The following is a 25,135-nucleotide window of genomic DNA, read 5'->3' on the forward strand; positions in this document are numbered from 1 at the left end:
TAAAGTTAATTTCAGAGGGTATGAAGAATTGAGATGGAACAATGTGATGTTAGCAAGGCTGTAGTATATAGTACATCCGTTTAATACAAAATTGCAGTTTAATTGTAAGTAATACCTGTAACATGCATTTCAATACACTGCATTTAATTTATCCTTGACGTTAAAAAAAAAAGTCACAAAAGATGATACTGTTCTGAAAACAGTCAATTGGTGTCTTGTTGGACTGGTTTGTGCTAGTGAAGAGAGCCATCTGTGACATTTGCGAAAATGCTTGCCTGACTTGAAGTTTAATTGTAATTTTTCTACATGTTTATCTGTACATTTTGCTTGAGATTTTTAAAATGATACAATTATTTAATGAAATAAACAGCAATGTTCTTGCTTCATGAATGTTTGCTTTACATCCATTACATCTCTCAAAACAAAGCGGAAAATAAATTGGATATCCATTAAAAGGAATTTACACACAAAAAAGAATGCAATCTCTTAAACTACATATAATTCAAACAAATCACTCTCTACAATAGATATCAAATCAGGGAGTCTCAATTTTAGCTCTCTTTGATGCTGGGACATCAAAGAGAGCATCCTCTTTCTCCTCTACTCTTCGAGTCGGTGGCTGCTCTTTCTTCATAGTGTGTATTACACCCAAGGCAGTCTTTCTTGTTTCTGTCATAACAACACATTACATAAATTACTCTTCTTGTGTCATAAATACTGCTTTGAGAATGTACATGTACTTCAATGACAATCATTACAATGAATAACATTCACATTCCAGGGGTACTTAGCTGCTCTTTTTTTGTCCCTTGGACACAACTTATTGAGCAACTGACCATTTAATGTTCTTAACTATGCAGTACAGTACGTAGACACTCTAGGCAGGTAATTTACCTCCATGTAGATGGACAGATCGACAGTTGGTAGAGATGGCAGCTTTGGCGTCTCCTTCAGAAAGGCCAAACAGCAGGCCTCTGGACTTCACTCAGGATAACAGTGGGTAACACTTTACATAAAGTTGCTCATAACCCTGAGTAGTAAGGCTACTCTCATCATGTTACATCGCTATTACATTGTAATAGCATAGAAGTTGAGTGGGTTGGTATTACACTAGGGACTGGAATAAGAACAATGTTGTTACTAGTAGGCTAATTACTGCGTTTCCCCCCCCATTGTACATAGCCTAATATTATTCCACAACACAAGAACACAAGCCGCGTTTTAAATAGTAGCCTAATGCACCAGGTAAGGATACAAGTTGGCGATGTCATAGGGTCCTCTCAAATCAAGGGGCTGAATGCATCAGGAAAGAAGTACAAGCCACTTGCATTAGCAGGATCCTTGCATTAGCAGGAAATGATGTTATCATACTCACTGATGCACTGAATCCAATGATAACTGGATTCAAAGTGGTTAAGATATATATTGTTCTCTATCTTACCTTCTCTGCTCCACTGGATACAATTACATTCTGTTTGAAATAAAACATGCATGCAAGTGTGAAAATAGTAGGCCTAGATCATAGAAATAGAAAAAACAAGATCCCAAAGCATTTCACTATGTCAATTATGGTTGTAGGCGATGAATGTGGAATTTGACTTGATTTTAAATACGACGGGCTGACTTACTTTTCCTTTGCATATCTCCATGAGACTGATGCCATTTGCAATGGTGTATCTTCTCATGGTGGAATCTCTAATGGCAGGGGTGTAACTTATCTCAAAGAACACATGTCTTTCAATTGCCTAAAACAAACACATATGACATCATCTTTCTAGTAGTCGTTATCACATTCAAATCATGGATCATTTACATTAAATTATATTTTTACATTTTTGGCATTTAGCAGATGCCTTTATCTAAAGCGACTTGCAACAAATACATTTGATTAAGTAAGTGAATCATCTATCCACCAGTCATAGCAGGAAAAAGTAATCTATGCTCAGGCCAGGGGCCATTGGCAGTCATAGTGCTTTTTGTTTTTTGAACAGAAGAGAAAATGTACAGGGGGGTAGACGGAAAGTAGATGTCTCAGGAGAGACAGTTAAGGTGTAGCCTGAAGAGATGGGTCTTCAGTCTACAGTGGAAAATAGGGAGTGATTCTGCCATTATTAGTGATTTCATTTCATTTCATTTCAAACCTGTATTTAAAACTCGATAGGCACTGAGGTCACCCTCATTTACAGTGACGCCGAGTGTACAATAGAACAGTGAGCAAGGGCAAACAAACAGTGAGCAAGACAGGATTAAAAGGAAAAAAAGAAAGAAAAAAAAAAGAAAAACAATTGCAATCGGTAGAATACAGTTTTTGCACCAAGAGTTTAAAGGTAGAGGCAGAGGGGAGGACCTCTAACCGGAGAGTTTGCTGCAGAGTGTTCCATGTATTAGGGGCAACAATAAAAAAGGCTGTTTTACCCAGGTCTGAACGCGCATACGGAACCCGAAAAGAAAGCCAACTATTAGATCTGGTCACATAAGTACCAAGACTCCAGTCCAATAAAGATGAGATATAAGGAGGAAGCTTGCCACAGATGGCCTTGAAAACGAACAAGTTCCAGTGGTAACTGCGCCTCAGAGAAAGAGAGGGCCAGCCAACCTTGTCATAAAGTATGCAATGGTGAGTGTCATAACGGTCCCCGGTAAGTTGATAATAATGATTGGACCATTATTGAAAAGACCACAATGATTAGAATCCAGATTTAAAATATATGATGCAAATACATAAATATAGAGACGTTTCCAACATACCCCGTTGACTGGAGATCTCTTGAAAAAGAAGGGTTGTTTCTCTGTCACTGCTACACAGATGATGTCAACGTCAAACGTCATACAGGCTGCCTATTGAAACAAGTGGTTAAGACTCAACATAAGCATAAGCCACATAAACATTACATTACATTATATGTAACTAGTGCTTACATGAAACAACTTCTCTGTTTTAGGGTAGACAGCCACTATGTCATAGGCTTTGTACTCTGCAGTTGGCCTCTGGGGAAACAGAAATAACCGTCATATAAAAAACTATTTGCAATATGAATATTGTCAGCAAGTGTTCTAACGTCTATGGACTCACAAAGTGGGATGCATCCGACGCCACCACGGTCAGCCGGTTCAACACTTTGATTGGTCTGGATTTACCCTGTCAAAAAGGAGAGGAACAAAGTAATCCCAGAGCATAGATAAGGTGGTGATAAAATATTACTCCTCCTCATCATCATCATCATCATTATTATTACAACATACTACCTGAATTATTGGAAGTGTGTCAAACAGCTCAGAGACACATTTTGGTTTGGCAATTACCTTTAAACAAAAGCAAGAACAAGGTGAAAAGACACGTTAATACATAAATATCAGTCAACATGAATTGAAGCACAGGTCATCTCCTGTATACATTCTCTGATTGAATATAAGTGGCACGGGAGACATTCAGCAACGTACTTGTTTCTTGTTTTGTTGTAAATCGACCACATAATTGATGGCAATTGTGGAGTATCCAACTGAAACATGAAAACATCCCTGGATTAGATATGATAGCAGTTCAAACAAGACACACAGTACAGCTAGCTGTGGCTAGCTACCTCCACAAGTTGCAACAGTAGGAGGAGCATGATCAATTCCACCAAATAGCTAAACTACAGTTTGCTAATCTGATAAAGAAACATGCGTAGATAAATGTATAGTTACGGTGAGCTGCTGTTTCAATAATACTCTGAAGTCTTTTCTTGTCAGCTGTAAAGCTAATGTTCAAGTCCATGAACACAGCCATGTTTCCATGTGTACAACTTTACTTGACCACGTGAAAGCATGCTTCGAAGTGCCTTATGGGGAATGTAGTTTGTATAATAAGACGTTTCCGCTTCTGGTTTTTGTGTGCCTCTGATTGGTCCAGTTTGGAAATGAGACGGCGGCGTGCACACATTTTTAAAATAATTAATTGTGGATCATTCAACACAGCTTGCTTTGTGAATATTTGCTGGAATTCACATCCACAATCCTTAAAAGCCATGACCTGACCAGTTATCAGTAACAAAGGGGAAAATAAAGAGAATATCCATTCAAAGGTATTTACACACACAAAATCAATACAATATCAAATTAAGGAGTCTCAATTTTAGCTCTCTTTGATGCTGGGACCTCCTCTTACTCCTCCACTCTTTCTTCTCAGTGTGTATTAACCCCAGGCAGCAGTCTTTTGTGTTTCTGTCATGAGAAGAACATACACTACCGGTCAAACGTTTTTGCTAATGCATGTTAATGCAAGGATAATAGTTTATGTAATTTTGGAATTAATAACTTTATTTTTATAGGGTAATTGATTTGCATAGGAATCAATTAGACACTGTGTAGATGTCACTAACAACTCAGCAAATTTAACCCCCCCTCCCTCCCCCCCCCAAAAGTCTCTTGATCCTGACAAACTCCCCAGTCCCTGCCAGTAATACCCCTAACATGATGTAGCTACCAGTATTCTTCACACGAGAGATGCGGAAACTGCATTGCATGTGCTGGATTTGCACTAAACTTAATGCTTTGTAGTAAAACCAAATAAACATATTTCCAGACACTTTCTTTGCTGTATCAATTGAATTTATGGATATGAGATGGGATTCTTTTTGGCCACTTGGTTTTAGACCAATTTTGTAGAGTGACTGAGATGATGTTGTCCCATGGACTGTGCTTTTTCCTCTCCACCATTCCATTTTGTAGATTTTTGTAAATCTCCCCAGGCTTCAGGGTCATATTCCTGAGCAGTTTTGTTCCTCTCCATTTGCTCAGTTTGTAATGACAACCTGATACACACAGTGTGTAATTGATTCCAATGCAAAGATATGCAGAGACCCTAGAAAATGTAGAGACCCTAGAAAAACAAAGATATGAATTCCAAAATTAAATTATGAATGCACATAGGGGAAAAAAGAATAGAGTATCAACAAATTTAACAGTTTCAAATAAACAAACTGTAGTAAACTAATGGAAGTTTAACCATAAGTCTAACGCTACATGTGTCAAGAACACACAGGAGAATGGTGCCCTTCACATAACAGGTCTAACCCAAAACAAAACATTTTGACCATGTCCTTAAATACCATCTAAAAAATAGGACATCTGAGACAACAGTCAAGAAGTCCACCATGCATGCTCATTCAACTGTAAATAGGTGTTCCGGGCTTCAAGGGAGGGGGGAATTCACAATGGAAGATCAAACAATCACTTGTCTTTGACAAACTGGACGATGTAGGAATTGGCTAAATCCAGAAGATGGCAGTAGTGCAACGTTAAGGATACAAGCTGCCGCTACATCCAACAGAAGAAGAAGAAGAAGTAGAAGGCTCGGATTGGTCGAATTTGAAAATAAGACCGCGGTAGTTGAGGCAACAACAGGGACATCATGTTTATTATGTTTTAAAACTGTGGATCATTCAACACAGATAACTACAGAGGTATCTGGTACCGTATATACACGTTTATGTTGATGTTCGATAGCAAATGCAAGCGAAGTATTTGTAATATTTACGATTGATATTGATGAATGATGAACACAGTTGACTTCTTAGCTAGAGAGAGCTAGTGCTAGCGCTAGCTTATGTAGTTAACCAACTAGCATGTCCATGATGAATGGTGTCTGATCTGTTGTCTATCTTTCCAGGATGATGGATTCGTGCTTAAACGAGAAGCCTGAGAGAGAGGCACCTTTTCCCGTTGGCGATGTCATGAAGAATTTGTTTGCTGACTTCGATGCTCAACAGGTCTGACTTTGTGAAATACTCATTATAACGTCTTGTCTGCCTCCATAAGCGACTTGTCTGTTCTCGGGTTACAGTCTGCCTGCTCGTCGTGTTATGTTGCTATGAACACATGCACAACTATTGTTATAGTTTCCAAAGTAAAACGATATGTTTCCATAACACTCTCAGGACGGGAAGGAGCACTTGCGGGTCTTCCTCAGGATACGTCCGTTTACCTCCGCAGAGAAGGAGAGTGGTGAATCTCAGGTGACTTATTTGTTTCTGTATTATGTTGTCACTTCTTGTATAACATAATAATTGAATTGCAAAAAAGGTGACACTGCTTCCTAATCTCACTCCCTGGACCCCCATGTCTTTAAGTACTTTTATATGATTCAGAACAACAGCTACCATATCCACCACAGAGGACAAAACATTGCTAACAGGACAACTTTTTGATGATCATCCCACTCTTACTATAAACAGGAATGTCAGTGGCCAGTCCCTGATAATGATACAGTGGTTGACATGCTCTCATACTGCCCGTTTGATTGCAGGAATGTGTTTCCACGGAGACTCCAGACACAGTCTCGCTCAGGCCCCCTCTATCGGCACGATTCAGTGAGAGACCTGTCACTGAATTTCAGTTCACTCAGGTGTCATATTTTCTCTGTTTTTATTAGTTTTTCCCTGTGAAGCACATTGTATTGCATCTAGTATGAAATGAGCCTTTAAAATAATGTTTCATTTGATTTCACATTTGATCTCATGCTTATGTTATTGAATGAATATGAATTGTGTGCTGTACACTTCTTTTACTTATGCCTTATGTGTGTAGGTGTATGGCCCAGACACTACACAGGCGCAGTTGTTTGAAGGATCAATGAAACGTCTTGTCAAAGATGTTCTGGAAGGAAGCAATTCTCTTGTCTTCACGTACGGAGTTACCAATGCTGGGAAAACATTCACTTTCCTCGGTTAGAATCATATGTTTCCATTTTTCATAAGATTTACATTTCAGACATTAGCTTCAAGTCATTAACTTTAAGTCGCTTTATCCAAAGCGACTTACAACAAGCTATATAAATTATAGATGCAAATACCTGGGTAAAGTTTGGTGCCCTTTATTTTACAGCCCTGTTTCAGCTGGTATCTACCTGGCTATTAAGAAACAGTGGCAACTATGTTAAATGTATTTCTTGTACTTGCCTCAATCCATTCAGCACCATTGGTAAGTACCCTGGAAATGTATGGCACCTAGTTGTACTTCAGACAGTGAATCTAAAAGCAAGTGTAAGTCTGATAATGGTTCTTTTACTTAAAAAAAAAAAAAAAAGTAATACTTGGCTGTCAAATAGTGTTAACCAAACAAAAGCTCTCTGCTCACAAACTGTCAGAAGTATGTTGTGCTTTATACACACTTTTATGGTTGAGATGTGCCCTTCAACCCCTCCCATCTCATATCAGAGAGTCATAATCAAACTATTGTATGAAAGCTTCTTGTAAGACACTCATAGCTTTATGACCTTTAACTCTTCTATTTACTATGGTCAGGTCCTGAGACTGATGTTGGAATTCTGCCAAGGTCTTTGAACATGATCTTTAACAGCATTGAAGGCCGTATCTACATGCAAAACAACATCAAACCGCATCGTTGCAGGGATTTCATCAGGCTCACGAAGGACCAGCAGGATGAAGACACTACCAACAAGAGAAATATCATGAGACTGTTAAAGGAGGTTAGGTTTTACAATACCACCATTCACACAACTCCCCCTGCTTTGCATTCCCACAGTTATGTAATAAGTATCTTGCTCTGTCTTTTAGAGTGATTCTCAGAAGAGCAGCATGCTGAGCAGCATGCTGAGTTCCACTTGCAGGTCAACCATACTTGAGGGTAAAAGACTATTTTTAAAATAAGATGAAATGTGTGTTTGTTGATTCTCAATGGATTTGATCCATACAACAGAAACAGACATTAGTAAACATGAGTATTGGAGTATTGGAGCCATGTGACATTTCTTGACAATGTGTTGTTTTATTGGCAGGTTCCTTGAATGACAGTTCCTTGAATGACAGTTTCTCTCAAAATACAAAATACTCTGTATGGGTGTCCTTCTGTGAAATCTATAATGAGAACATCCATGACCTACTTGAACCCATTCCAACCGGCCCCCGTAGAAGAACTACCCTTCGGCTATCACAAGATGTCAAAGCCAACAGCTTTATCAAAGGTTGGCTACCACTTTGATGAAATGTACTACATGTTCTTAGATTTGACTTGATATAGAACAATGATATTCACCAATATTTCTCCCGTGGGAATGAAGAAAGTTTATTTAATGAAATTGTTTATTTTGTAGATCTTAAGTGGGTTCAAGTGAACAGTTCAGCAGAGGCGTACAAAGTCATGAAGATTGGGAAGAAAAACCAGAGTTTCTCCTCCACCAAGCTCAACAATCTCTCCAGCAGAAGGTATGTTAATAGCGGTTTCAGATCAAACATAAAAAAAAAGGCATATTATGCATGTTGAGTCCTCTAAAACAACCAAGTATTAACACAAGCATATTATTTTCAGCCATAGCATATTCTCCCTCAGGATCCTGAGGATTGAAGATGGTGGTGTACCAAGAGTACAGAATGTTAGTGAGTAAGTGTCTCCGAAATGACAAAAAGAGTTGCCCTTTTACTCTTTGTATTTTTTTTCTCCATGTGTCAAAGTTCACTTGTTTTAATGTGTGATTGTGGTGTTTTGTTTAAGGTTATCTTTGTGTGATCTGGCTGGGTCTGAGAGATGCAACAAGACTCAGAACATAGGAGACCGTCTTAAAGAGGCTGGTAACATCAACAGTTCACTCCTCATTCTGGGGAAATGCATCAACTCTTTGAAACACAACCAGCAATCCAAGTGAGTGCAATACCTGTGTACAAAAACATACTTCTTCACACTGACTACACAATGTTTATTTCAAATGTAAATTGTGATTTCCCCCCCCCCCCCAGGTTCCAACAGCATGTCCCCTTCAGAGAGAGTAAGCTGACCCACTACCTCCAGGGTTTCTTCTGTGGTCGGGGGAAAGCCTGTATGATCGTCAACATCAACCAGTGTGCCTCGATGTACGATGAGACGCTCAATGTCCTCAAGTTCTCTGCTGTCGCCCAGAAGGTCAGTCAAGCCTTTTGAAACAATAGCCAAGATGTATTTTTGTGCATTATATTGTGATTTCCACACTGGATCCCCACCAGTTTGCCTATCGTAAGAACAATGCACACTTCGACAACAGCATTGCAAGACGAGTACAGCAAGCTACAGCAATAGCAGTTTAACCTTAAAGCCCAACAATATAGGATAGATAACCAGCATGCTAGCTAGTTAGCATAGCTACATGACTTTAACTCCAAGTTAATAATAATAATAGGTTAGACTTATATAGCGCTTTTCTAGACACTCAAAGACGCTTTACAAACTGAAAAGATCGAGTAGTAATAATAAAAGAAACAAAAAATAAATAAAAGAAAGTATACTGGCCTAATTAAGGTAGTGCTGGGGACACATGGGGGAGAGGTTTAACTGGTGAAGGCGAGCTTGAAGAGGTGTGTTTTGAGGGCCTGTTTAAATGTTGGGAGGGTGTTGGCCTGTCTGATGTGGTTGGGGAGGGCGTTCCAGAGGGACGTGGCTGCGGCTGAAAAGGCCCTATCACCCCAGGTCCGGAGCTTGGTCCTGGTGGTCTTGAGGGTGGTTTGGTCATCAAACCTGAGGCAACGGGAGGGGGTGTGGAGTAGGGCTGCACGATTTGGGGGGAAAAAATCGAATTGCGATTATTTGGACAGATATTGCGATTGCGATTTAATTTGCGATTATTTTTTTTAAAGCGACCCAAAGGAAGTTTTTGTAAAGTGTGGCCATATCTCCCGCTAGGAAGGTCGTATCCCGAGCTACGAGTGAAAGAACTAAACTTACATTGGGTTGCTTTAAAATCAAGCTTCAGATTAAAACATGTGATGGAGCATTACTAACCTGACTCAGGTGGTTTGTTTCACACAACCATCTAGGAAAGCTTAATTGGAAGCTGTTTGGAAAAGGGCAGGTACTTTCAAAAAATACTTGGCAGGTGATTGGATGAATCTGTCTATCACCTTCTATCATGGACTAATTTCAGAGAGCATTACCACATGATACCATCAAACTGTTAACTGCTCTTATGCCATCAAACTGTTCTAATGCAAGGATGAGAACTTTAAAGATATGAATTGGAACAACATATTTATATATGGTTTTTTTAAACAGCTGCCATTTTGTTTCTCTCAAGTGTCAATTTTTTTTGAACAATTCCAATATGAAAATAAAATAGGACCTTTCTACAAACAAGGTTATTTAATTATGGCTCAGGAGCAGCATCTAAATATTGCACATACTGAAATCAAGTTAAATAAAGTCATAATAAAAATGCCCAGTAAAAAAGAATAGGTCCTTTCTGTAAACATTGAAATAGATAAAGCTCTTCAACTCGTCGTAATGTATGTAAGTGCACGGCTCGACCGCAGATCGGTTGTTGTTGCATAGTACTCCACATTTTTCAGCTCCGTACGTGCGGGATGGAATCACATTATCTTTTATCCAGCGTTTGGATGAGTTTTTTAAACTCTTCGTTGCTCACAGTGTTAATAGACACCACGTCTTTAGCGAGGTAATGCGTGATGGAATTGGTTATTTCACGGTGCCTTCGTGAGAACAGCCGCAAACGACTCTAAAGGGCTCTGCACACAGCGTGCGATTTCTGTTGCGCATCAACGTTCCATTTTGAAGTTTGAATGGAAGTCTATGAGAACATCGCATTTACCCACACACGGCCCCGATTTTAATCGCACGGCGAACATTCGATTCCATTCATTTTGAATGGGACAAAGCACACGGCGTGCGAGTTTTGTCGCACTGCTTTGTCCCATTCAAAATGAATGGAATCGAATGTTCGCCGTGCGATTAAAATCGGGGCCGTGTGTGGGTAAATGCGATGTTCTCATAGACTTCCATTCAAACTTCAAAATGGAACGTTGATGCGCAACAGAAATCGCACGCTGTGTGCAGAGCCCTTAAAACTCTAGTTTGCTTAACGTTAGACCGGGCTACGGGACTTTCACTTAACTCTCCGTTTCTGACCGTACACTCGTCATACAGCTGCCTGTGGTACTTTTTCAAGTGCTGATACAGGTTTGTGGTGTTGCCTCTGGATGGAGCGATTGTTCCACGACAGGTCGTGCGCAACACCTGCTTTTGTTGCACATCCTAAACCCGAAATACTTCTTCGGGACTAAATCGTTGCTTCTGGCTCTGCTGAAGCCATTTATCCACCATGAATGTTGCTAGCTACTGAAACGTCTTCACAGATTCACACCTGGGCGTTTCACGTGCAGTGTTGTTGGGTGTGTGCGTTCATTGACGTTGAATCCGACGCGCTGTATAATGTATCCCAAATCGCAGGCTTTGCGATTTGCTAATCGCACCATCTCAAATCGCGATTTCGATTTAAAATCGATTAATCGTGCAGCCCTAGTGTGGAGGGGGACTAGGTTGGCAAGGTAGGAGGGGGCCAGATTGTTGATGGTTAACACAAGCATGACATCTTCATGGCCTCCACCCGTCAATACGAAAGACACATCAAACTTTATTACTTCTATTGAATCTGGTGGTTAGATGCCGAACTGTTTCGTTGTCTTTGTACTTGCACTCGGTCAATGACAAGTTTAATCTAGTTACCCATTAGAAGAGTACATTATTGTACTGTTAGGCCTATGTTTTTGTCCTGTAGCATTGTTAAAGAATGTGTATATATATTAATACTACAGGTTCCATAATTCTGTTTGTATTTATCGTACACATATAATGTGTCCCATTTATGACCCCTTAGGTGGTGGTCACCAAGCCAGTCCCCGCTGTGGTATCCAGGTCGTCCACCAGGGACATGTCCATCATCATAAACAACGCTGACCGCAAGACCCGGAGCAGAAGGACCTCACTCATGGCCTGGGAGACCACTCTAGAGGATGTACCAGAAGATGATGATGATGATGATGATGATGATGATAATGATGAAGATGAAGATGAAGAGGGGAGTTTTGATGAAAGCATGGCAGAGAAGACAATCCTGGAAGCAGGAGAAGAGGATGATACATATGCTATTGAGGACGACTTCAATCATGTACTTTTTTTTCTTCTTTTTTTAGAAGATGTTTGTATGCTGTATTCATTATGTTGTTGATGTGCTTCTTTTCTTGACTGCTTTTGAAATGTACTTATAGAGCCAGTTTGCTGTGGTGGAAGAGCTGCAGGAGAAGCTTCAGAAGGAGGAAGCAGAGAAATTGATTGAGTCTCGAATCCGCGCAGAGGTTACCAGCGAGTTCATGGAGCTCTTCTCTAACATGCAAAGTGATTACAAGTAAGTCGATGGCATTTCTTTAAAATAGACTGCATTTTTAGCTATTGGCTACAGATCAAGACTGAACAATTTCTTTGTTTTCCAGTGAGCGTCTGGTCAAAGAAATAGAGATAGTTGAGGTCAGAGGGGACAAGAGATTGGAAATTCTGAAGAATCTTGTTGGCAAGAGTGTTAGTGACTGCGCAAGTGTGAGCTGTGATGAGGAAAAAACAGAGGTAACTCTTCACTTACAAATCCTCATTTGAGATCTGTGAGCCAACTCATGTATGCTCATCTCCAGCACTCGAGTTGAGGGGCTGAAATAAAAACGGTCAAAATCATCCCCCTTCTAAAACTGCCATCCCCCCTTTCCATCTGTTATGTCATTTTATCAATGAATGTGGTATTACCGGTACTGCTATTTCATTTTTCCATGCAATGACATTTTTACCAAGTCACTGACGCTGTGGGGATGCTAAAATTGTCCCCATATGATAAAATCCACCATCCCCCTTGAGTACTGCTTATCTCTCATTATAGACATTACATTTTTATGTGCATTAATGAATGACCCATGTAGATCTCAAGTTAGCACATACACAGCGTATAAAACGTTCACCCACTAAACCTTCTTACTTGTCCTAGTTGGAATAGATAAATGAGTTTGAATGCATTCCTTAGATTTATATTGTTCTATTCCTCAGGAGGACAAAATAGTGCTTCTTGAGGGAGTAATTGATACCATGCGCAATGACCTGATTACAATCAGGAGGGATGCAGAGGCAGCACAAACCTGTCTGCTAGAACCCGAGTCTCCTGGCACTATTGCCGGTCTAAGGAAGCAAGTTGAACAGTTATCAGAGGAGCTCCTTGAAAGCAAAGAACAGCAACTGAACCTCAAAACCAACGGTATGTCTTACCTGTACTCAGTTCATGTGAGATAGATACTTGAGCTAAATCCAGGTTGAGAGAACATGTTTTCTACCTGTTTACAGAAATGGATGAGATGAAAGTTGAAAAGCAGCAATTGCATGGACAGCTAAAGGAAGCATTGGAGGTATGTCCATTTAATAGAAAGATAGAGAGCCGTGCATTCTTGCTCCGATGCTTATTATTGGACCACCAGAATGTCTGTTTGATCTAATGTGTTTTGTTATATGAGCGGTACATTTTTCGTGAGAGTTAACATTTGTCCATATCTTGTTGGTGCAGAATTTGGAATCCCAGGCACTTAAGTTTCAGGCACTGATGGTAATCTGCCAAGAGAAGGATGACATGATCTCCAAGCTTCAGACTGTAATGGATCAGAATGCTGAGGCTGCAACAAAGGATGTAAGTCAACAACTTCTTGATCAAAAGACCATCAATGTCACAAGTGGAAGCTTTTAATGGATCACTGTCAGTTTGAATATCATTACACAGTATAACATGAACGTTCACAGCGCTACTAGTCTCCTATGTATGATCATTTTATTCATGATCTTGGTCTTCCATTTTGTTGTCTTGTCATCAGAGGTCCTTAGTGGACTCCATCAAGGAAGAGATCCTGAGCATGAAACAGAATTGTAAGTGTATGAGCAATGATGGCCCGACTGCTGGTGGAGTGGGCAGAAAACGTCATGCAGATGTCCTAGAAGACCTTGATGAACAGCCGGCCCTGAAGAGAGGTAGAGTTGGGGTGGGGGGGGTGGTAATCAAAGGTGTTCAGCATCTTGTAACAGTGCCTAAATGTCCTCGTGTTCTGATGGTCATCAGTGTCATTCACTTTAATATATGTTCATCTAACTATCTCCTTTTCTCTTTAGGCACTCTTGAAGACGAGCATCTCACTCTAGCCGAAGAGTTGGTGAAGAGACTCCAGGCAGAGTGTGACCGTAAGGACCTCACCATCTCACAATTAAAAGAAGACCATGAGGCAGTGGTTCTGAAGTTGGAGACGGTCAAAGGAGATTTCCTGGAAAAGATAGAAAAAAAGGACATGGATGCTGAAGAGCTGAAACGTGAGAGGGACTCGTTCGAACAGTCCGTCCAGAAGCTAAATGAAGAACTGGAGATTCAGATGGATGACTGTGAAGATGCCGCGTCCTCGCTGGAGAAGGAGAGGAAAGAGACGACCAAACTCTCAAAAGACAACCAAGCGCTGGTCAACGGGATCTTCCAACTCCAGCAGACATCAGAGAAGGCAGCTTCTGAGGTGAAAACCCTTCAAACAGAACTCGGCAAACAGACTGAAAGGTCAACAAAACTCACTAAGGAGATAGAAGCAACCAAAGCACTCCTGGAGGAGCTCGAGGACCAAGCCAACCAAAAATCTCACAGCATTGAAGCCGCCACACAGGAAATTGAGAGACTGAAACAGGAAGTGGAGGAAGTAAAGGTGTCGTCGGTTCAAAGGCAGCGCTCTCATTTCCATGATACCATAGAGGGTATGAAGAGAGAGTGTGAAACCCTGGTGGAGAAGTCCGTTCAGAAGAGTCAGCAGACCGCTGAGCTGGAGAGACAGCTGGCTGAGCGAGAGGCCCAGTGTGGAGCTCTGCAGAAGAGGTTAGAGGAGGCTCAAAGCAAACTGGCCCATGCAGAGAGCAGATGCAGAGAAATGGCCAAAAAGAGAGAGGAGGAAACTAACAGAGAGAACCTTTGTAAGAGAATGAATTCACATCCCTTTGAACACAAACAACACCTTGTAAAACTTAATAGAACTTGCTTGTTGATATAAACATTTAAAGCACAATATGATTGTTTTATATCCAGGTCTTTCAGCCAAAGAGAGGCTGATTGACGGCATGCGTCTGGCTCTGACGGAGCAGGAGAAGACACAGGAGGAGCAAGAGAAGGTTCTTGAGGACAGGATGAAAGAGATTGAGACTTTAAGTCAAGGTGAGTGAGTGCTATGGTTGGGCCCTATCAAATTTTGAAACTGTTAAACCGTTCCCCAAATTAAACCGCGGTTTACAGTATCATGACTATCATTATTATTTTCAAACAATGACCAAAATGTGATGCGTGTTCCAGTTTTATTCTCTGAACAACATCAGAAACAGAATAGCAAACGTTAACAACATCTATAAAGCTACAAATATCAGGCTTGCAAATACAGCGGGTAAAAATGACATCAATTCAATGGCGTCTGTCAACCAGACGGAATGAGATTAACAACAAATCTATGGGCTAAAATCCAGTACAAATACATTTAATTAAAAGCATAGCCTATAGCATCCAGTAGGCTTATCAAGTAATAACAATAAACAAAAACGGCAGTAATGAAAATGGGCATAAAAGCGTGTCCTACAACGTTAGGCTGTTCTTCAAGCCTATTTATTGTAGGTTTTTTTGCCAGAAAAACAAGCATGTTGACTTTTTCAGGCTTCAGCAAGGCACACACGGTGAAGTCTCTTGTTTGCCTCAGTCATTATCGTTAGGAAGTTGTTATAGCTGCTCTCCTGTTGTTCCAACAGCTCTTTATAGAACACTTTCTGCTCTTCCATCAGCTCACGACAGGTTATCTATTTGACAGAACTTTTTGTAAACAATGTATTGTCATCACTTTCATAGAATCTTCAACTACACAGACAGTGGTGCTGGACAAACACTTACGGTGTTTATTATATCGAGCAATTTGACTGTATTGACAAAGAAAAAACTGGTTTACTGTATAAATGTAAAACCGCCCAAGCCTCGTCAGTGCTATGTCATACTCACTCGTTCCATTGATGCCAACTGAATGAAGCTTGCGTCTTTTTATGGTATAGAAATCGCAATGACCTCACAATTTTGTATTTCAGAACTCATCGAGCTGAAGCACACCTGCCTGCAGAATAACCTGAGTGAGGCCAAGTCCTCGTATGTTGCTAACGAGAAGGAACGTGAGAGCCCCAAAGAGAGCTTGAATGTAAGATACGTTGAAACATACACTCTTTGATCTCACACTCTCCTCCCAACGTCCCCTCTCCCCATCCCATCCACCTAGGTTTCTGTTTGAAATGGGAGGGTGTGTGCTTACAGCATGTATTGAGAGAGTCCTGTTGACGTCCCAGCTTTCTAATGAGGGGCATGAGGTAGAGAGGCAGAAGTGGCTGGGAGAGAGGGCGATCAGGATGAAAGGGCCCCGAAGGACAATCGTTAGAGTTTGGCCGGGGTCGGACGATAAGAGACTATTGAAGAGATGAGCCTCACCATGTCTAAATGCAGATGAAATGGTAATGGAGATCATCCAGTCTTTCCTCTCCCTCTCCCACAGTTAAGAATGTGGTTATTAATCAGCAGTACTCCTGTAATTTCTGAGTGCAATTGTAGACTCAGTTTGCACACAAGGGCGATTGGACTGGCATCATGGGATTTTGTCACAGGTGACTTTGGAAACTGAAATGTAATCAACTGTATCTGAAGAACGGCAACTTTATTAAGCCTTTTACTTTTCCAAATAATGTTGGCTACTGTAGATGGGTTATCTTTACCAGAACATTTCAAGCCATGGCTTAACACGTTATCTTCCCATGTGTGCTAATTATATTGGTGCACTTCAAGAGATGTCTTCAGAATAACCATTGTTTGACTAACATGTCTGTTTCCAGGACCCGTCATCAAAACATCTCTCAGAGAAAGTGGAGGATCTCCCGAAGAGCACAGAGGGGAACTCTTTGGTCGAGGCCCTGAAACTGAGACTCCTGGAGAGTAATGCAGAGAAGGACCGAAAGCTCAGGGAGCTCCATGAACAGTCCACTATTCAAACACTAGAGGTCAGCAAAGAGCAGAGAATAATTTAGCTGCTTCGCATCTTGGAGTTGAGCAGAGCAACATTGAATGTTTGTTGTTGAATGTAACATTGGAGCATAAATATACCTTCTTTTCAATTTAGGGGTTTTTAATCACCTTCTTGTGGTAGATCTGTACCTGCAGGGATTTTACTGTGTGTGTTTAATTGGGGGTATGTTTGTCTGTCTAGGTGCTGGACTCCTCGGAGGTGTCCACAGATGGTGTGAAAGTGCGCCGTTTTCCCAAGTCTGAGGTGGAGATCATGTTTACTCCTCTACATCCCAACAAGCTCAACATCAGGAAGCCAGGAGAGGATGAAGGGGTGACTGTCAAAATCACCCGCTCAACTACCCGCTCAACTAGGAAGAGGAAGAGCAGTGAGATGGAAAAGGTGCGTGCATGAGTGTGCATGAGTGTGCATGAGTGTGCATGCGTGTGCATGCGTGTGCATGCATGTGTTCCCCTCTAATCCTGGTCTTTCTGTATCTTAGGACCAAGCAAACAGCGAGAACAAGAGGAACTACTGCATGAGATTGAACCCCAGAGTGAACATGCAGGTAAAAAGCCTTTAAGTGCCTTTAAGGGGCAATCTGGATTCAAACCACAAAGCGGTGTCTCTGCCACTGGTATTGGTATACAGTTGAAGGATGGGGCTGGTGAAATGAGTAACCACTCATTCCTAGAAGGAGTGGGTGCAATAACTCACCATCCATGAGATCAAAATTATTGTTTTTACCACGCGATACAGTTTTTGTTGACATTGTTGATTACATTTTGGGTTCTGATAGGGTTGGGCAGTTGAGTTCATGAGGCATTTCTAAGTTATAGTCTTCAAGAGAGTGTGGTGTGGTGTGTGTGTGTATCATTTAATTTAATAGTGTAATAAAATAAATGATGTGCCAATCCACCTTTTTAATAAAATTGTAACATAAGCCCCACACCTTTTGAATCTGTATTGCATCAAAGGGCAGGAATGAAGCCTGCCTTGTATCTCACCCCAACAGTCCCAAAACGTGCTTAGTGTGAAGGCAGACCAGGAGAAGCCTCCGAGGTCACCGTCAAGCCTGAAAGCCAAAAGGGACGGAACTCTCCAGAAGATTGGAGAGTTCTTACAGAGTTCTCCAATCCTGCTCGGGAGCAAAGGTCAGCATCTCCTCCTCACTGTTGATTTTCACACAACTTTATCTCAACCAAAGCATTGCGTCATAGTACTGAATGCCATGTCTTGTTGTCTGTTGTGTCTTGTCGATATAGCCAAGACGATCATGGGGATGGTCAGTGGAAGATCTACTGAACGAGAGGAAGACATTGTGCCCGTCATCAAAGCAAAGAGGACCAAAAGGAAGCTGTACAAGGCAGACATCTCCTCCCCTATGGACATCCTTTCTCATCCGGTGAGTAGGGACTGGAGGGGACATGGCTTAAAACATTCAAATAAAACTGATTGGTTATCTGATTGATCAAACATGGCTAGTTTATACAAGCTAGTTTCTTGGATCCAGATTCTATCTTCACCTGAATTATTCAGTTATGAATCTCCATCGATTGTTGGCTTAATCTGTGTTTGGGAAAACCACCCCATTCAGGGTCAAATCTCATCTGATTGGAATGATGTAAACTTGAAATCTTTTACAGATTGCCGGACTGGATCAAGATGAGAAAGAAAGTGACCATGTAATTATCAAGAGGCAGCTACGGTCGAGAACAGCAAGGAAATGACCCCAGTCTCGAGTCTGACAGTGGAGACCCCATTCAGGATTAAATCTGTGTTATTTTTGACAGCTAACAGATGGGTAGTCTTTATGGGAGAACTGCTGTTGTGATGCTCTTAAATTGCGTCCTTCCCTCATTGAAGAAATCATTGATCTGACATAACCTTTTTGGTTAAGGCAATGCAGTGGAAAAGCTCACAACATACACTTCTACAGTTGATCAGTTGTAGTGTCTGATAAATTACTAAGTTTAAGATCTATGTTTAGGTTTTTTGATTTTTATACCTACTTGAAAATTATAATTTTTTAGATTTGAAAATCAGCTATGTAAATATAGATTCACTTCATTCTTGTGAATAATGTGTACTTTATGAAAAAATACATGGTTGTGCCTGAAAATACTGTACAAAATGTTGGAAACCGTTCTGAACAAACAACCAGAGCCAGTAAAGTTATTGTTTGTCTAAGGGGGCCATGTGTATAATGTCAGTCATTCATTTTCCCTGTCAGCAGTCAGTGGTGGCTGTCATTTGATGGGACTATGTAATGCATTTCATCTTTCACCCTGCCCTCCCTCTCCATCTCTCACCATAACCCCCCTCTCTCATCTCACCCTGTGCTCCCTCTCTCCGCGGGCGTCTCTGACGAGCGCCAGTCACAGCCGGTTAGGGAGAGTCTCAGGTGGGCTATTAATGTCACATTCCCCAGCGTCTGTCTCTGTCATTGCTGTTGTCTTTGAAAACATGTATTTGATTTGTGTTATTCTTTACTGTACAATCTGTAAATGTATCTTTTTTTTTTTTTTTACCATTAAAATACAAATGTTTCTCAACTCTGTACTTAAATCAACAGTGAGAATAGACTTAGTTTTTTTTTTACATGGCTTTTCAAAATGGCATTTGTGTCAGCTGCTGATGTAATATTCAAAGTTACACAGCAACTGCAATCTATCTCACCAGATTCCACCAACTTAATATTGGGAGATTTTAACCACTACAAATTAAAGGGCTCATTGTCAGGTTTTTATCAGTATTTCTCATGCCCTACGCGTCATAGTAAAACTTAAGACTTGTGCTACGGTCCTATTAAGGGGGCATATAAATCTGTCGGTGGAAGCCCTGCTCGGATCATCAGATCATAGAGATTTCTGAGATTTCATATGTAAAGTGCTTTTATAAATAAAATTTATTATTATTATTATTATTATTATAGCGTAGTCCACCTCCTACCGACGTATGACTGTGTTACCACGTGAGCAGGTGGTGTAGCAAAGGGTGAAGGTCTGGACTGAGGACAGTTCCTTACCCTTCAGTGCTGCTTCGAGTGCACAGACTGGTCAGTGTTCTTGGACTCCTCAGATGACATAAAATGAACTGACGTGGTGTGTACCGGTAGCTACATTACGTTTTGTAAGCACTGTGATCCCATCCCAACCAAGGAAGTGAAAGTCTTCCCAAATAATAAACCCTGGGTTTCAAACCAATGTTAAAGTCTGATAAGTCAAAGGAAAGCTGCTTTTAATAAAGGTGATGTAACCAAGGAGAAGGAAATAAGAAAAGAGGTGAGGGCTGAAATTAAGAAAGCTAAAATTCATTATAAAAGCAAGATAGAAACAGTTTAGAAACAATAACCCAAGAGCTGCCTGGAATGGCATGAAAAAAATATGTGGATGAGAGAGAATAAGGCAGTTAGTCTTGATGGTTGCAACTCTGATACACAATTAGCTGACAGTTTTGATGAGCTCTACTCAGTGGCGGACTGGCCATCGGGCAAGCCTGGCAAATGCCAGGAGGGCCGCGAGACTCTGGGCCGCTCAGAATGTATTATATAAAAAATAAATGAATAACATATTTGTAATTTTGTCTCTGGTGATTTTCATTGAAAATAACTTATTTCAGCAGACCGCGGCCCAAAACGTTTTATATCGGCCCGGGCCGGTCGTGCAGTTCTGTGAGTATGCCCAGAGCCTAACGAATTTTCTCATGATCAACTCGTTGCTACGCAAAGCTAGATAACTTGAGTAGAAGAAGAAGAATAGAATATAAGAACGAAATCTGTTTGCGAAGCAAGCAGGTGCCAGCAACACTCCTCAACTAGCACTAGGACTAACATTGAACTTGTGGTAGAGGGAGACGACGAGGGAGAGAATGATTGACAGGGTTGTAGTAGAGAAAAACAAACTACTTAGTAGTCTGCTAACTACATGAAGGTAAGACACATGTATTACACTGTCGCTGTGCAGTGCTCTTTTTCGGCTTTGGTGAAGCTAAATGTAATATGCACTGTGGCTGGTGTATTGTTTAGGCTCATACATGTGATGGTTCATGTAACTGTAGCTTTTTTTTTCTAACGTTATTGTATTCCGTGTCAGAGCAGATTCATTTAGCTACACCGAGTCTATATTAACGTAAGCTATCAGGCTTAACTGGACCTCAAGGTCCTTTTGGTTAAGATAGCGATGCCACAGTTCAGGTTAAGTCAGTCACTGTGGATTGTTGTCGGCACTCTGAATTCATCAGCGATTGTAGTGTGTGTCAGTTGCGTGTGTTATGTGTTCCAAATGTCTACATTGGATTCTAGTCAGTCTGGTTATCTTAAGCTTTATATGTTAACAATCCGTGTTGCGTGTTGGGTTTGGAAATAGGGCTGTTGTGTCGCAAATGCCAGGGCTGTTTTTTGATCCCAGTCCGCCCCTGGTTCTACTTGAGGTTTGATGAACAAGATTTTACAGAGCAGACAGATGAGCTGAGGTACAACGTCAAGTTAATGCAACGCCGATGGCGAGGTGACGCAACGCTGGTAGTGGAGCCAGCCTGTAATATTCTACAGTAGCTAGCTATCAAGATAACAATGACTGATGCCTTCTTCTGTTTACACGAACACAGCCCATTGTCATATATGCATTCTTATCATTTCAATTGATAGGAGACATGCTGAAAATAAGGTATTGTCTTGTTTTACTTCTGTCTACAACTACTATTTCCTGCAACGACAACATGTAGGCTACAATTTCCTCAATCTCACATAAGTCATGTATTATGTCATCACAATATGGCCTCTACCTCTAGTAGCGGCACCATTAATTGGGACCTATGCTGTCTCTGCCAATCAGATGCTGATGAACCATTGCAAAGACCCAAGATACAACGACTTGTATCACTAGAAAGGGAAAAAAATATTTCTTAGCTATTGCTAATGTTCTTCCTTCTTCTGTTAATGTTACAATTGATCAGTTGAATGACGGTTCAGGTATTGCAGCAACGCTTAAAACACATAATGCTATGTATCACAAACGCTGTAGAAGCTACTGTAGTAGTTGTCGTGTCAAGACAACAACTTTAGCTTCTTGGTAGATTAGTTACACAAGCTTCCGATGTGCACGCAGCAGGTGTGTACTACATGCCAAATGTTGTCTCATGTTGCGATATGCAGCAAAACGGCAAGCATCTCATGACACTGCCAGGCCAGGGTTTTCAGAAGGGGAAGCATCTACCAGTGAGTGGGGGACAACCTTTGCTTTGACCATCTAACTATTGCACAAATTGTTGCTCTGGTTGAGGATTCAGATCCTCCTTCACAATCTCCTATTACGGCAACTCTACAGGAACCTTATGAAAGAACGCAGGTGTTTGTGTCTGATTATGAACCCCACACAACAACATTCAAGCAGCATCTCCTCAGCTATCTGCCTGAATAGAGTGAACACCAGAAGGGGAGGGAAACCTACATTGCAAACAAGGAACAAGTGGCTATAAGAGGAACAATTGGCTCAGGATGAGGCAATTCTGTTGATGAGGGCCGCCTTGGTTTTACACAAGTATACTGCTTACAACGAGGCCACACATTTGACGGCTCCTTCCTGTCCAACTGTCTCACAACATCTGTTGCTGAACCCTTACGAGTGTTCAATGATATCGTCCTCCATGGTCCAGAGTTCCTCAAACCCTGTGCAGCTAATACAGAAGATGCCAACCTTCAACCGAGAATGTCAATGTCAGAAGTACAATGCATTTGGCGGCACCCATCACACCTGCAAGACCGACGCAATACGTCACAGCAAGGACATTGACATTTGCCAATCGCCCTGACCCAAAAGCCAAACAAAACAAAAAAAAATGCATTATGCAAATTAGGGGTCCAGACACACCCAATCATGAATATAAGCATTCTAATGTGTTTCTAATAGTAAAAAAAACATATAATAGACACCAGGCTTGCATTTCTAGTTCATTTGGTTCAAAAGTTATAGCCGAAACCTTTTTCAGAGGGCGGCCATATTGATTTGGCCGCCATGGCGACCCCGGTGGTCGTTGGTTCGGGCGCCCTGGCAAAATCATTAGAGCATACTCTGAGCTACATCTGAGCTACATCTGGTGCTTTTGCACACATTTGCACAAAAATATCCCTAAGGCCCCCAACTAATTCTTATTATGTTTGTTCTGACGATCAAGTTCAGCGCGCCCACACTCCGTCGCGCATTGTTCATGTTCCTTGTTTATTGTCTCTGAATGAAAGAGATAATAAAATGTTTTTTTTCTCCCACAAACCGATGTCTTTGTAATAATTTACTGGATAAGAGAGAAACCTGTACACATACCACATAGTGGTGGTCTAGTGGATAGTGAGTTGGACTTGTGATCAGAAGGTTGTGAGTTCAAATCCCACCTGAAACCACACCACTACTAGTGTGCCCTTGAGTAAGGCACTTAGCCCTCAGTTACTCCAGGGGGAATGTCCCTGTAATTTGTAATTGTAAATCGCTTTGGATTAAAAGCGTCTGCTAAATGTCAAAAAAATAAAATAATACACACTGGTGTGCACACACTAGTTCTATATGTAGAACAGGCAATAAGGGATGATAAATATACATATATTAATCACATATTAAGATGGCCACAAATTATGGCCACACTAAAATATCTGCTTGCCACCCCTTTGCCACCCCATGTATAAATCTTTAGAATCGCCACTGGCTGAGGAGCAGAATACGTCGTCAAAGAATGACCATTGATGTTGACACTGTTGCGAAGTGTTTAGGCCCACTCATAGCAGAAAGAGCCTGGGCCCTGATGAGATCTGTGGCAAGGTGGTGGCAAGGTGCTTCAGACCTGTGCTGAGCAGCTCTGCAATATTTTGTATATTATTTTATGGAATCTCTTGAGCTACAAAAGATAAGAATAATCTGGAAACAATCAACTATTGTCCCTGTTGCCAGTGTATAAACCCAAAGACCTTAAATGATTTTAGACCTGTAGGCTAGCACTTATGTGCAACCCTGTTGCCTTCTGGCTTTTTTCTGTTTGGTGTGCCGAATACAATTTTCCACCTTGGTGGACAATAAAGTTATATTCAATTCAATTCAATTCAATACATCTTTAGTTAGAAAGGTTTTTGAGAAGGGGATAAAGAAGGCTGTTCAGCAGCAGGTGCAGGGTTCTTTAGATCCTCTGTAGTTTGCCTATAGAGCTGGCAGAGGTGTAGAGGATGCCACCCTGATGCAGCTGAACTGCCTGTATCATCACCCTGACAGGGCCCCCTGACTGACAGACTTCTGCTTATTGATTTGTCTTCTGCTTTTAACACCATGCGGCCACATTTGCTTGTAGAGAAACTCCTCTCTGATTTTAATCTTGATATTAATATCATTGGATTTTAGACTTTCTGACAGATAGATCACAGTGTGTGAGAGTTAATGGTGTCCTCTCATACACGCTCCACTCATCCACTGGCTCACCCCAAGGATGTGTACTCTTTACACAAAAGCAAGTTTGAGAATAGACAAATAAAGTTTGCAGATGACTCGGTCATAGTTAGATGATTGATTTTAGGAAGTCACCACCCTTCCCCAAACTCACAGTTATTGAGGGAACTGAGATTGAACTACAAATATTTGCATGCTGTGTTTGATAATAGGTTGTGCTTTCAGGCTAATGCAGATGCCATTTCTAAGAACAACATCTTTACTTCTTGAGAAAAATGAATTATTTTAATGTGTGCACCAAAATGATGACTCTGTTCTACAGAACTTTTATTGAGTTGGTCCTGTCTATATTTGTATGGTGCAATTTGCTCATCTTTTGTCTTCACATCAAGTGATTTTGCACTGTACTGTACTGTATTGTTGTCTCTGTATCCTGTCTGGTATGTTGTCTGTCATGTTGTTGTTGTAACCAAATTTCCCCTAGTGGGACAACAAAAGACCGGTAGCTGTTTTAATTCATTACAGTCAATGTGATCATTAACGCCTCATTAACGATAAGCAATGTGCTCCAGATGTTTTATAACAGTTTCTTACGGCTGATATTTATTCATACATAGCTTTGTTGTGGTTTGTTTAATTGTAAGATGGAAGCAGATCCCCATTTCCCAAATAAAACGTACCCTGGGCAAACAGTAATAGGTCTAGGCTTCCTGTGAACATTGGATTGCTATGTAAACTGTATAGCCTCTGTCTTCGTGGAAATAAATTAGGTTTTTAAATGACCTTCTCAAGTTCCAACAGTGAGCAGAGAATTTCAACTGAGATCAT

General features: G+C 41.0%; 2 protein-coding genes across 3 annotated transcripts; one reads left to right on the forward strand and one right to left on the reverse strand.

Moving 5' to 3' along the window:
• Nucleotides 1-160: 160 nt before the first annotated feature.
• rpp30 (ribonuclease P/MRP 30 subunit) lies at nt 161-3,800 on the reverse strand. 2 transcript variants are annotated; one of them, XM_080541525.1, is made up of 11 exons: nt 3,688-3,800; nt 3,442-3,500; nt 3,247-3,303; nt 3,074-3,139; nt 2,920-2,988; nt 2,749-2,838; nt 1,629-1,745; nt 1,442-1,471; nt 1,256-1,293; nt 895-974; nt 161-669 (listed from the first exon to the last, which is right to left on the reverse strand). In XM_080541525.1, the coding sequence occupies exons 1-11, from the start codon at nt 3,767-3,769 to the stop codon at nt 536-538; spliced, it is 822 nt and encodes a 273-aa protein (XP_080397651.1). In that variant the 5' UTR covers nt 3,770-3,800; the 3' UTR covers nt 161-535. The 2 variants fall into 2 exon arrangements, with proteins under 2 accessions (XP_080397651.1, XP_080397652.1); XM_080541526.1 differs by lacking the exon at nt 3,247-3,303.
• A 1,854-nt stretch (nt 3,801-5,654) lies between these two features.
• Nucleotides 5,655-22,694, forward strand: kif20bb (kinesin family member 20Bb; the record flags this gene model as incomplete). The annotated part of the gene is given in 29 exon segments (XM_080542343.1): nt 5,655-5,750; nt 5,919-5,996; nt 6,287-6,385; nt 6,568-6,706; nt 7,284-7,473; nt 7,577-7,626; nt 7,778-7,963; nt 8,093-8,204; nt 8,308-8,379; nt 8,491-8,637; nt 8,733-8,895; nt 11,636-11,926; nt 12,027-12,163; nt 12,249-12,378; nt 12,847-13,051; nt 13,138-13,199; nt 13,355-13,474; nt 13,656-13,809; nt 13,948-14,781; nt 14,894-15,019; nt 15,925-16,031; nt 16,714-16,878; nt 17,085-17,285; nt 17,386-17,451; nt 17,899-18,037; nt 18,149-18,288; nt 18,530-18,562; nt 18,565-18,633; nt 22,539-22,694. Coding segments are annotated over 29 exon segments (4,467 nt in total).
• Nucleotides 22,695-25,135: the final 2,441 nt, after the last annotated feature.

This window comes from Nansenia antarctica, assembly GCF_963989245.1.
Source record: "Nansenia antarctica genome assembly, chromosome: 11".
NCBI classification, from domain to species: domain Eukaryota; kingdom Metazoa; phylum Chordata; class Actinopteri; order Argentiniformes; family Microstomatidae; genus Nansenia; species Nansenia antarctica.